Here is a 13,576-nt window from a genome sequence, read left to right as displayed (position 1 = left end):
TTACGCCGGGAGAAATAAAAGAATTAAAAAAAATTCAAAAGCGACGCGGGAAAGACAGGCATACTTTAACATGGTGTAAAAGTACTCCACCATGTTAAAGTATGCACTATCTTTGCGACGGAAATCTAACACTTGCGACGCCGTAACGACGGGAAAAACCTTCGGGCCAGATTCACATACAATTACGTTGCTCCTGGGCAGCGTAACGTATGTGATTTACGTTACACCGCCGCAGGTTTACAGCGTTAGTGCCTGATTCTCAGAACACTTACCTGTAAACTTGCGGCGGTGTATCGTAAAAGCGCTCGGCGCAAGCCGGCCCAATTCAAATGGGGCGGGCACCATTTAAATTAGGCGCGTTCCCGCGCCGAGCGTACTGCGCATGTGCTAAACGACGTGCATTGCGCTAAATGACGTCGCACCAACGTCATTTGCTTAGACTTTAACGTAAAATGGCGTCCAGCACCATTCACAGACGTCTTACGCAAACTACGTAGATTTTTTAAATTTCGACGCGGGAACGACGGCCATACTTAACATTGGCTGCGCCTCATAGACCCCAGGGGCAACTTTACGTGTCACAAAGGCTACGGAAACGTCGTAAATTCTCTGCGTCGAGCGCGCATACGTTCGGGAATCGTCGTAATTTGCCAATTTACATAAGCGACGGGGAAAACTACGTCGGCGACACCTAGCGGCGGGGAAAAAAATTGTATTTAAGATCTGACAGCGTAAGAGCCTAACGCCTGTCAGATCTAATGGGTATCTATGCGTAACTGATTCTAAGAATCAGTCGCATATCTACCCGGGGCCAGATTAGGACTTACGACGGCGCAAATGGTGTTGCGCCGTCGTAACGCCTTTGAGAATCTGGGCCTTTGTGGATCGCCGTAACTCCTAATTTGCATACCCGACGCTGGTTTACGATGCGAACTCCCCCCAGCGGCGGCCGCGGTACTGCATCCTAAGATCCGACAGTGTAAAACAATTACACCTGTCGGATCTTCTGGCTATCTATGCGTAACTGATTCTATGAATCAGTCGCATAGATAGAAACAGAGATACGACGGCGTATCAGGAGAAACGCCGTCGTATCTCTTTGGTGAATCTGGCCCAGTGTTCTTATCTACATTAGGTACACTTTTGTAAATTTAACAAATGTAATATGCATATTAACATTGGAAACCAGTGGTGTTGACATAGTGTTTTATAATTTCAGACATTTTCAATGCAATCCAAAACCCACATATTTGTTTTTTCTCGGTTAAATTACATATCAGCTTCTTATATCTCTCTGAGACGTCAATAGTGAGATATCCCCAACAGAATTCACAATTCTGCTTAAAAATCATGATCACTACAAAGCCATACTAAGGCATCACGCTTTCTCAATGGATATTTTTCATTATGTAGACTACATATATAATTGAAAAACTGTCTCTAGTTACACTATAGATTATGCACATTCACAGGATCTCTTACGCTATACCTCCCTCCCTGGGAAATGATACTGTAAATCTTAGCCATGCATATGGTTAATGCAGCCAGGATGTGCAAAGTAGACCATTGGAAGTCCAAAGACATTCCTACAATGAAGGAATAGTTTAGAAGATTAGACAGAATGACAGACATGGAGGAACTCATCCAGAGAACATAGGATAGACTTATTAAACACACTCTTAATTGGTCCTTTTGGATGCACTATAAATCAATGACAGAATGTCCATTTCCACTTAAGTGGCCTACCACACATTTCTCTAGTCCCTCACAAAATAAATCAAACTGTGTTAAAGTTCATATATTTTCCTGACCTATGGCAGAGGGGGCTTCAACAGGGGGAGGGGGTGGTGGGCTGTTATTTCGGTCTACCCAGGCTAGCCCCGTCCCCAGGGCCGGATTCCAGACAAGGCCAACAAGGCCAGGCCTCGGGGCGGCAGTGGGTGCAGGGGCGGCACTGCAGCTGAGAGGACACTTTCATTTCCCCCCCTGTCATTTCACAGATGGTGAGAGGAGAGAAAACAGAGGAAAGAGGAGGTAAGATGGTTTTCAATGTAATTTTCAGGAGCAAAACCCCTCCCCCCCCCCCACAATGATCAATGTCATTTTCAGCGGCAGCATCCCCCCTGCTTCCCAGTGTCCTGCAGAAAAAGTCCCCCGGCGGATAATGTCCCCCCCTGTACTGCGGGGGCGGCATTGAAGGACCCGGCCTTGGGGCGGCAAAGGGAGTAAATCCGGGCCTGCCCGTCCCTCCTCAATTCCAGTCTTCCTCCTTTTCCCATTCTACTGTTCTCCCCTCCATAGTCCTTACCTCCTCTTTCTTGACCCCCCTACTCAACCCCTTCTTCCAGTAACCTTTCCCCACAACTCCTTTGCTTTTTATGGGAGCTTGCTTTTTCTTGTAATGCCCCCTTTCTGGAAAGGTCAGGAAACCCATTATAATGTTCAGGTTACCTCAGCTAGCTACTGCCAATCAAGTGAAACTAGGGAAGCCATTCCACAATGCCAACGAAGAAGTCAGTCTAAAGATTGTTTCCTCGCCTACATAAAGGCCCAGATTCACATACATCGGCGCATATTTATGCCGCCGTATCGTATCTCTTTTACGCTCGGCCGGCGCAGCGCACAGACGTAAGCACTGGATTTACATAGCACTTGCTCCCACTCGCTCTTAAAGCGGTGTTTCACCCTGCAGAACAACTTTTTGGCATAAAATTCGGCATAGTAGCGCGAGCTACAGTATGCCTGTCTTAATTTTTTTATCCCCGTACTCACAGTGTAATCGTACATAGAAGATTCCGACTGCCCGCGGGGAATGGGCGTTCCTTTCAAGAGGGAGGGTGATTGACGGCCGGCTCTGGCACGTCACGCTCCCCGAAGACAGCCGGAGTAGGTCTCGGTTCTTCATGGCGCCTGCGCACAGACTATGCGCAGGCGCCGTGAAGGGCCAAGCCTATTTCGGCTATTTCCGGAGAAGCGTGACGCGTCAGAGCCGACCGTCAATCACCTTCCGTCTGGATTGGAACGCCCATTCCCCGTGGGCAGTCGGAATCTTCTATGTATGATTACACTGTGAGTACGGGGATAAAAAAATTAAGACAGGCATACTGTAGCTCGCGCTACTATGCCGAATTTTATGCTAGAAGAAACATTTTTTTTTTTTTTTTATAGGGTGAACCCCCGCTTTAAAGATACGCTGGGTTTCCTCGGCGTAGGTGGAAATGGGCGTGAGCCATGCAAATGATGGGCCAAGCGCCATAGAAGTACTTAAAATGAACAGCGCATGGGAGCGGAAAATGCGCCCAGCATAAATATGTGCCCACGATATGACGGCGTAGGCAAGTTACGTCAGTCGTAGGAAGCCTATTTTTAGGCGTATCTCAGATTGTGGGCACGGCGCACAGATACGACGGCGCATAGTTACACTTACGCGGCATACGTCGGCGTAAGTGCTTTGTGAATCCGGGCCGAAGAGTTTAAGCAGTGTTGTGATGAAATAATAAAGCAGGGTTAGAGCCATGGGAAGGGCGTTGGCTTAGTGGTTAGAAGGTATGCCATGCAGCACTAGGGTCCCTTGCTGTAATCCTTACCAGGACACTACCTGCATGGAGCTTGTTCTACATCTGCTTGTGTGGGTTTGTTCCTACACTCCAAAGACATGCTGTATGTAAATTGGCCCTAATATGTGTATGGCAGTGACGTTAGCTCCTTGGGAGCGGGGACTGAAGTGAATGTACAATAGGTAAAGTTCTGTGTACATTGCTGGGGCTATATAATTAGCTGTGATAATAAGAATACTGGACCCCTCCCATGTCTTGATCACTTCCTGGTCACCAATCTTTTTACCTATGATTTTGGTGCTATATCAATACCTGTAATAATAAGAGTACTGGACCCTTCCCATGTATTGACCTCTTCATAGTCACAAGTATTTCTACCTATGACGTTGCTGCTATATCAGTAATAAAAAGAGAACTGGACCCTTTCCATGTCTTGACCTCTTCATGGTCACCACTCTTTTTACCTAGGATGTTGGTGCTATAAAAAAAGAGTACTGGACCCTTTCAATGTTTTGACCTTTTTGTGGTCACAAGTATTTTTACCTAGGATGTTGGTGCTACATGCGTAATAAACATAGTACTGGACCCTTTCCATGTCTTGACCTCTTCATGGTCACAAATATTTCTACCTATGATGTCAGTGCTATATCCATAATAAAAAGACCACTGGACCCTTCCCATGTCTTGACCTCTTCACAAGTATTTTTTCCCAAGATGGCGGTGCTATATCCTAATAAAAAGAGTACTGGCTCTTTCTCATGTCTTGACCTCTTCATGGTCACAAGTATTTTTACCTATTTTTACCTATGATGCCGCTACTCATCAGATTGTGTAGTAGAAGTGACGTTCTGACCAAAAATTACTTACTGCGCATGCGCTATGCGTTCCAACATGCTTTCCATGGCCCTATGCGTTCCAACATGCTTTCCATGGCCCTATGCATTCCAACATGCTTTCCACGGCGCTATGCGTTCCAAACACTTCATGATTTGACGGGTAGCGGTAATCGGGTAGAACACCCATGCAGACATCTTACTACACCAAGCTACGTCTTGAATTCCAGAGTCACTTTAGCAATAAAGTAAGCTTATATAAATAAATATATAGCTAGATTCAGGTAGGCAGGCGTATTGTTGCAGCGGCGCAGTGTATCATGTTTACACTACGCTGCCGTAAGTTAGCGAGGCAAGTACATGATTCACAAAGTACTTGCCTGCCAAGTTACGGCAGCGTAGCGTAAATCGGGCGGGCGTAATGGCGCCTAATTCAAATTTAGCTGAGGGGGCGTGTTTTATGGTAATAGTGGGTGACCTTACGTGATTGACGTATTTTACGAAAGGCGCATGCGCCGTCCGTGTACATATCCCAGTGTGGATTGCGGCAAAGTACGCCGCACGGTCCTATTGGTTTTGACGTGGACGTAAATGGCGTAAATCCCTATTCACGGACGACTTACGCAAACAACGTAAAATTTTCGAATTTCGACGCGGGAACGACGGCCATACTTAACATTACTATTCCAGCTATTTGATGGAATAACTTTAGGCCTGATAATGCGTTACGTAAACGGCGTATCTTTACTGCGTTGGGCAAGCGTACGTTCGTGAATCGGCGTATCTACTCATTTACATACTCTAGGCCGACCGCAATGGAAGCGCCACCTAGTGGTCAGCCTAAAAATTACACTTTAGGATACGACGGTGTAAGACACTTACGCCGCTCGTATCTGAGCCTAATTTAAGCGTATCTGGTTTCCAGAATACGCTTAAATTTGTGTTGGCGTAGATTCCGAGTTAGGTCGGCGTATCTACTGATACGCCGGCCTAACTCTCTGTGAATCACCCCCATAGTATATTGACATCTGTGATGCTGTTTTGATGTTTGATTTTGATAGACGCTTGACGCCAGCAGTAGATAGGTGGCGGAGGCCATGTTGGTACACCCCGCACTGCTCAGCGCTAAACCTTTAGGCTTTCAAAATTCAAGGTAATTTTTGTTCGAAACGTCACTTCCGTTACACAATCTGATGGGTAGCGGTAATCTAATAGAACACCGGTGCTATATCCGTAATAAAAGAAGTACTCGACCCTTCCCATGTCTTGACCTCTTCAAGGTCACAAGTATTTTTATCTATGATTTCGGTGCTACATCCAAAAACAAAAAGAGAACTGGGCCCTTCCCATGTCCTGACCTCTTTGTGGTCACAACGTATGTTTGCATATCAAAAGATACATGTAACATTTGGCTGTACATACTGCATGTACAAAAAAATTGTATCCCGTGACCAAGTCTTGTCGTGACGAAACGTAGGGAGGCGGCGTTCTGACGTCACCGCACATCTTCTACCCGGATACGGGCTGTTTGTTAAGCTGGCCGGCTTGATTTTATGCTCCATGTTTGCTGATACTATGTAAGTGCATTTCCACTTATTTTATTAATTAAAGAAGGTTTTACACTATGTGAGCCCCTTCTGTTTTTGCATACCCCTGGATGGTTTATCGGGAGTACCTATCTAACGTAAGGATACAGTCTATCAGGATTTCAGCGCTGTGGCTTCCTATGGGATATCAACCATCCTTGTCTCTTATCACGCTTTATTTGATCTCTTATAATTTGGAGATCATTTCCATCCGGTAAGAGGCTTTTATAACCTTGGTGGAGGATCTTTTCTTTCAAGCACTCTTATGTGGATTCGGTGTTACACTTGGGAGATTGTTCATATGAATTTGCCTGTGTGGCGGGACTGATTTTTTATTTTGAACTTTCCACTTATTTATTATTCACTGTTCAATAATTTTAGCGCGATCTCTCCCATTTTTCACAAAAAAATTGTGGACATCTTTTTTTTTTATGGCAAAGCACATACAAACTGCAAATCTCTCCACTGAAGACACTGAGGGTTATAATAAACAAATTATCCGATACATCCAAATCTGACATATAATTGTTATATGGAATTGGGTTTTATATATGGACAGAATCCTTTTTTTTTTAAAAGGAGAGCTTTCTTTGTGTGAACAGAACCAGCTGTGTACATGCTTGTATGAAAAATGACTGATCTTCAGCTTCAACGTTTAGAAAGCTTACCTCCACTATGAACTGGTCTACAGAGTTCCTCTCGAAGTACATTCTTCGCTCGCGCTTGTTTACACAGAGGGACTTCTGCGTGGTACAGACTCCGTCCCTGCCGTACAGAACGATGAACACATCGGAATCTGTCCCCGCTCCAAAGATGTCACTGGTGTAAACGGTAATCTCATAGGGCACAACTAGGGAGAGAAGGGTCATATCATTGAGTAAATATATGCACATACAAGATGGATGAAGTAATGTATCTTTCTTTTTTTTTTGGTTTTTACTTCTGAAAGTATATCTTATCCCCCCAAAAAACGAAGATCTGCTTCCTTATACCTAAACAGTACTCAGAAATATTTACTCTTTGTCTTCCCCTCCAAAAAAGCAGTGCATTTCCAAGGTATGTGAGTGATCCTAGGCACCCCTGTGCCTACAGCCTCATAGCTGTATATCTGCCGTGTGAGATCATCTAAGGCGTTGCTGCCCTCGACTGCCAGTCTCAGGAGATTTGGGGTGAGATTTGGCGATGTCACTACTAGGTTGATCACTGTTCTCCTTGCTGGAAGCTCTGACATGAGGAATCAAAGCCCTGCCTCTACAAATATGGCTGCCTCCACACAGAGACACAGTCCAGAGCAAGGCTTGGTAAGTTGGTAATGGGGAAAAGATCAGCTGCAGGGAGACCACAGGCACTGCTGACTAGTCCTTTGGCCTCTACTTGCCTTTTTTTGGTACAGCTTTCAGAGTTCAATTTCTCTTTAACCAAAAAGGTTTTTCCCGTAAAGATTACAACCTACACGTTTTTTTTTTTACTGCTGTCTGTGTCCCCGATGGGTAGATTCGCTCTCTACTTGTCCTGGTGATCAATGCCTCAAAGACAGAAAGTGATAGGACATTTTACAGTTGTCACCAGAACAGGAAGTAAGGAAAATCTTCCAATAGGGACAACTGTTGCAGTGACAAATGTTCTAAGAGTGAAGTTTCCCTCACTCTGTACAGGATTTCCTCTCGCTTCCTTTTCTTAATCTCAAGGACAGGAAGTGATGTTGTCCCAAGAGAATAAAGATAGCAAAAAAAAATTAAAAAATAACCGTTCATGACGTCCACAGTATCCTGTAACTGTGCTAGGGTCTACTTTATGTGCCCAGCTAAATTCCAGGTGAGCATCCATACAGCTGAAATCGCTACTAAAGTATTTTTAATTCTGTGCAGCCAGTCTGAAGATCCATGTAGAAAAATGGAAAAATTTATTTTGTTTCGGATAGATTCGTTACGGTACTAATATCATTTAGTTGATTCATTTCGGAATTCGTTTAGTTTTGTTTCATTTTCTCATTTCCTAACGAGTTCCAAATTTACAGGAACAATTCGACTTTGGATCGATCGAAAAGTGGTCGACTGATTGGAATTCTGTGTGAAGAATAGCTGGTTGTTATGGAGCAGACAGGGAAGACAGCCGCCGAGTCCTTAACCACTTTCCGACTGCCACACACCTATTTACGTTGACAGAATGGCAGGCAGATCAGCGTACAGGTACGTCCCTTTAAATCTGCCGCCCAGCAGGCGCGCGCGCCGCGTGCCTCATGAGTGCGGCCGCGGGAACTTGATTTTCCCGGGAGTCCCGCGGTTGCGGCCGGCAAGAGCAGAACAGGGGAATGCTTTTGTAAACAAGGCATTCTCCTGCCTAGTGACACTGTCACTGATGACCGTTCCCCGAGATCGGGAACGGTCATCAGTGACGTGTCACGTGTAGCCACGCCCCCTAACAGTAAGAATCACTTCCTAGGGAACACTTAACCCCTTGATCGCCCCCTAGTGTTTAACCCCTTCCCTGCCAGTGTCATTTACACAGAAATCAGTGCATTTTTATAGCACAGATCGCTGTAAAATGACAATGGTCCCAAAATGGTGTCAAAAGTGTCCGATGTGTCTGCCATAATGTCGCAGTCACGATAGAAATCTACTAGCAAAAAAAAAATATTAATGAAAATGCTATAAAACAGTCCCCTATTTTGTAGAAGCTATAACTTTTATGCAAACCAATAAATATATGCTTATTGGCATTTTTTACCAAAAATATGTAGAAGAATACGTATCGGCCTAAACTGAGGAAAAAATCTTTTTTTTTATATATTTTTGGGGGATATTTATTATAGCAAAAAGTAAAAAATATTGCATTATTTTCAAAATTGTTGCTCTATTTTTGTTTATAGTGCAAAAAAATTAAATAGCAGAAGTGATCAAATGCCACCAAAAGAAAGCTCTATTTGTGGGGAAAAAAGGACGTCAATTTTGTTTGGGAGTCACGTCACACGGCTGCGCAATTGTCAGTAAATACGGCGCAGTGCCAAATCGCAAAAAGTGGCCTGGTCTTTAACCACCAAAATGGTCCGGGGCTGAAGCGGTTAACCACTTCAGCCCCAGAAGAATTGGCTGCCCAATGACTGGGCCAATTTTTGCAATACGGTACTGCATCGATTTAACTGACAGTTGCGCGGTTGTGCGTCGTTTCACCCAAACAAAATTGACGTCCTTTTTTTCCCACAAATAGAGATTTCTTTTGGTGGTATTTGATCACCTCTGCGGTTTTTATGTTCTGCGCTATAAACAAAAAAAGCTATATTTTTTACTTTTTACTTCAATAAATATCCCCCAAAAATATATAAAAAACTAATTTCTTTCTAAGTTTAGGCTGATACGTATTCTTCTACATATTTTTGGTAAAAAAGCATTAACCAAATATTGATTGGTTTGCGCAAAAGTTATAGCATTCTACAAAATAGGGGATAGATTTATTGCATTTTTTTATAATTTCGTTTTATTAGTAATGGTGGCGATCTGCAATTTTTATCGTGACTGCGGCATTATGGCAGACACATCGGACACCTTTGACACTATTTTGGGACCACTGGCATTTATACAGGGATCAGTGCTATAAAAATGCACTGATTACTGTGTAAAGGACACTGGCAGGGAAGGGGTTAAACGCTAGGGGCAATGAAGGGGTTAAGTGTGTCCTAGGGAGTGATTCTAACTGTGGGGGGGATGGGTTACCAGTGACAAGACAGCAATTACTGCTCCTGATCACAGGGAGCAGTAGGTTCCTGCCATGTCACTAGGCAGAACCGGGTGTATCCTCTCCTTTTGATATCATCGACCCAGCACGGTCGGCCTGGTATGGATTGTGGGGGAGGGCCCACGCCGTTTTTTTTCATGAATTTTTAATGCTTTTTTTTACATTCAGCTGTCAGCAGGAAACCCCGCTGACAGCTGATGACTCATCATTTGTTAAGGACACAGCAGCCAACTGTGAATGAAGTTTGATGCCTGTTCATGCAGCATTTACCGAGCATTTACCGCAAAACGGTATAGTGATTTGACAGATTCAGGATCGCATTCAATATTTGGGCAAAATGTGTCTGGACACCTAAATACTGCATGAGAGATGCTTTTGTGAATGGAGCCCACTGTTTCCTATGTGATACGTGTATTTCCTATATACATACATGGAGTGTACTGTTCGGTCTGAAGCTCAGAAGGGAAGAGATATCTTTCGATGTCGCCATCATCTTCGGTTTTATCCAACCAGCGTCCACAAGGGAATTTGACCCTGTGTCCAAGAGACGGTGCATCAATTTCCACCCAGTCAAGGAACCACCCGGCGGAGGGCCCTGGAAAATGACACACAAGCACAAATATAAGAACTCTCATTTCTATGCGAAGTCATCCAAGCCAAACAAATTATTCAGATGCCCCATAGACTGCCGAAAAATGCGTTGGTTTTCATTTTTTTTTTTTTGGGGTCATTCGTTAGAATCGCAATTCGTAAATTAGTAAATTTGATAATTTGAAAATCTGTACATTTTTAAGAATGCCTGACTAACTAACTAATAATAACTATCTATTAAATGATAGGTATTGGAATTTCCTTTCAAATTTGGCCGTTAGTGAACGTAACGAATTTATCCGAAGTTACGAACTACCCAAAATAAAAAACAAATGCCCCCGGATTTCATTAAAAAAGTCACCTTATTTTATATGGACTATAAACTGAAAGACCTATGAATAAATGGTTGTGGAACGAATCATCTGAATTTCCATTATTTCTTATGGGGAAATTCGCTTTGATATACAAGTGCTTACAAGCATGTTTCTGGAACAAATTATGCTCACAATCCAAGGTTTTTCTGTACCCTAGAAACTGAAAATTGTTACTAAATAAAAGGTCATAGAATTTATATAACTTATTCTTATAAACACCTTCTAAGGTAGGGTGACCAGACATCTCCGGTTTCCGGGGACAGTCCCCGGATTGAGGACACTGTCCCCAGACCAAGTCTGTCCCCGGTTTTGTCCCCGGATTGGATTTGAACAGCCGCTGGGGCAATTTAAAAGACAATCGGTGCAGAAATAATAAAAAAATCTGAATTACACACCCCCCACTCCGACCCTAATACTAGCTTAGGGGGGGTCTATGTTTTTCCATTATCTGTTCCTCTTTCTGATGATCATGTGCTGGTCGGAGCGGAGGGAATATTTCTTCAGTTTCGGGTGCATGCCCATCCATCTCCGCCCGCATGTTCTTCTGCCTTGGCTCAATCCCCGTCCAGCAACCTGCCTGCTTATCTCCTTGCCTTCCCTGGCAGAGTGATCTTCCTCCGCTCCCCACCCAGTAGTACCCGGGGCCCGGAGAGTGAGACTTGACAGGCTGTGAGGCGGGTGGCGGCAGCGGCGGGCAGAGAGTCGCTGATTGCCGCCATTACTAGTAAATAAAAATATGTCCCCAAATTGAATTTTAAAAACCTGGTCACCTTATTCTGAGGTGGAATGGACCTTGAAATGACTATTAATCTTAGCTTCACCTGTACAGAACATTAGTCAGGAGTATAAAACTACCAGTCATTTTATTGGACGCCCCAAGCTGGTTCAGAAGAACTTGTGTTATTACTTCCTTCTGGAAATGTAATCTCACCGTTCTTCCCTTCTGTTCTGCATACATTAATATTACATATATTATAGACAATACAGTACAGGTTCTCTTCCTCACCTTTGTTGTCATGACCGATTTTGATCTTTTTGAGGGGCCCGATATCCACAGCCTCAACGGTAAACACGTCATCCTGACCCCTCTCAAACTTGTTCTTGTTGGTTTTGGATGCCTTGAGGTTCATTAAACCTGAGGAGAGGGTGAAGGGAGAGGGTCACACTGACTAAAGAGATGAATCAGAGTGACAAAAGAGGGCGAGGTTCAGGTATTCATCCAAACGTTGCACATTTTACCCAATGACCTCACCCAGGAGACCCCCGCTTCTTTGTTTGTTTTTAGTGGCAAGGCTCTGGGAATCTGTCATTAGATGGGCACAATCGGTAGAATGGGTTGTGTCTGTCAGTTGGGAGGGTTATTCTTTTGGAAGGTGTTGTTCATCATGATTGATGAGGATCTGCTAGCGGAAGACGTGCACTGCCGAAATGTTTTTTTTTTTCATTTTCGTTTCATTCGTTTTTTTTCCTTCGTATTTCGGGTCATTCGTTATGATCACATTTCGTAAATTTGTAAATTCGTAACTTTAAAAAAAAAATTAATTTAGAAAATCCCTAAGTTCGTAAATCGGAAATTCTGGAAATGAGAAATTTTGGGAATTCGAAAATTAGAAAATCCTAAAATTTGCAAATTCGGAAACTCGGAAATTAGAAAATCCTAAAATTTTCGAAAACCAGAAACTGTAAATCATGGGTCTTCAAAATATGGCCCTCCAGTTGTTCATGAACCACAATTCCCATCATGCCTAGTCATGTCTGTGAATGTCAGAGTTTTACAATGCCTCATGGGATGTGTAGTTTCGCAACAGCTGGAGGGCCGTAGTTTGAGGATCACTGCTCTAAATAATAACTAACTAATAATAACCAACTATTAAATTATAGGTATTGGAATTTCCTTTCAGATTTGCCTGTTAGTGAACGTAACAGATTTATTCGAAATAACAAATGTCGCATCTAAACAAATGGAACGGAACAAATTAATAATAATAAAAAGTTTTTTTTTAGTTTTTATTTTTTTTCATTTTTCGGGTCATTCGTTATGATCAAAATTCGTAAATTCTAAACTCCGAAATCCATAAATTCCAAGTCCATAAATTAGTAAATCTAAAAATCGTAAATCCAGAAATGTAAAATTTAGAATTTTCGGAAAAATTTGTTACATGGGTTATTGTTAATTTATGAATTTGTCGGAATTCTACTTTGCGGCATGACATGATTGACAATGAATGTACATCATGGGACTTTTCTGGGGTTTATTTGGGCTTTACTTTGTAATAAAGGACTTGTCAAAAACTCTGTAAGGCCCCTTTCACACTGGGGCAAGATAGGCGGTGGCGGTATAGCTGTCGGAATTGCCGCGGTATTCGGCCGCTAGCGGTGGGGTATTAACCCCTGCTAGCGGGCGAAAAAGGGTTAATACCGCTGGCAATGCGCCTCTGCAGAGGCGTATTACCACGGTGTCCCATTGTTTTCAATGGGAAGGAGCGGTATACACACCGCTCCTCTCAATGCTGCTTGCAGGAGATTTTTTTTTTCTCCCGCCAGCGCATCGCCTCAGTGGAAAGCCCTCGGGCTTTCACATTGAGAATGCTGGGGCAGGAGTATTTTAGGTGTTATTTATGCGCTATTTTTAGCGCTAAAACGCCGGAAATACGCCTCAATGTGAAAGGGGCCTAAGTGTCCTAATTTACTGTGTACACTCTTTACCCCTTACTCATGCATGCACATGGGGGGTATCTGGGGCCCCCTTGTTTTTAAAGGGGGCTTTCAGATTCCTTTGCATGCAGACCCTCACAACCAACTTACCAGGGTTGTGGGGAAGAGACCCTTGTAATACACAACATAAAGCCAAAGTCCTTTGAAAGATTGAGTTACCCCTGCAAAGGTACCCCCTACCCAAAGTT

General features: G+C 43.4%; 1 protein-coding gene across 1 annotated transcript in view; it reads right to left on the bottom strand.

Annotated features, from left to right (window-relative positions):
- The window catches only part of LOXHD1 (lipoxygenase homology PLAT domains 1), a 328,148-nt gene that overhangs the window by 106,722 nt on the left and 207,850 nt on the right, over window positions 1–13,576 (bottom strand). The window contains exons 26-28 of the mRNA XM_040336339.1: window positions 11,680–11,808; window positions 10,139–10,303; window positions 6,645–6,826 (exon numbers count right to left, since the gene is read on the bottom strand). Of these exons, the coding sequence (XP_040192273.1) occupies window positions 6,645–6,826; window positions 10,139–10,303; window positions 11,680–11,808 (476 nt within the window). The remainder of the gene's footprint in view (window positions 1–6,644; window positions 6,827–10,138; window positions 10,304–11,679; window positions 11,809–13,576) is intronic.

Source organism: Rana temporaria, chromosome 1 (genome assembly GCF_905171775.1).
Source record: "Rana temporaria chromosome 1, aRanTem1.1, whole genome shotgun sequence".
NCBI lineage: Eukaryota > Metazoa > Chordata > Amphibia > Anura > Ranidae > Rana > Rana temporaria.
The sequence above is the reverse complement of the archived record's forward strand: the minus strand, read 5'-3'. Positions and strand labels throughout refer to the sequence as shown.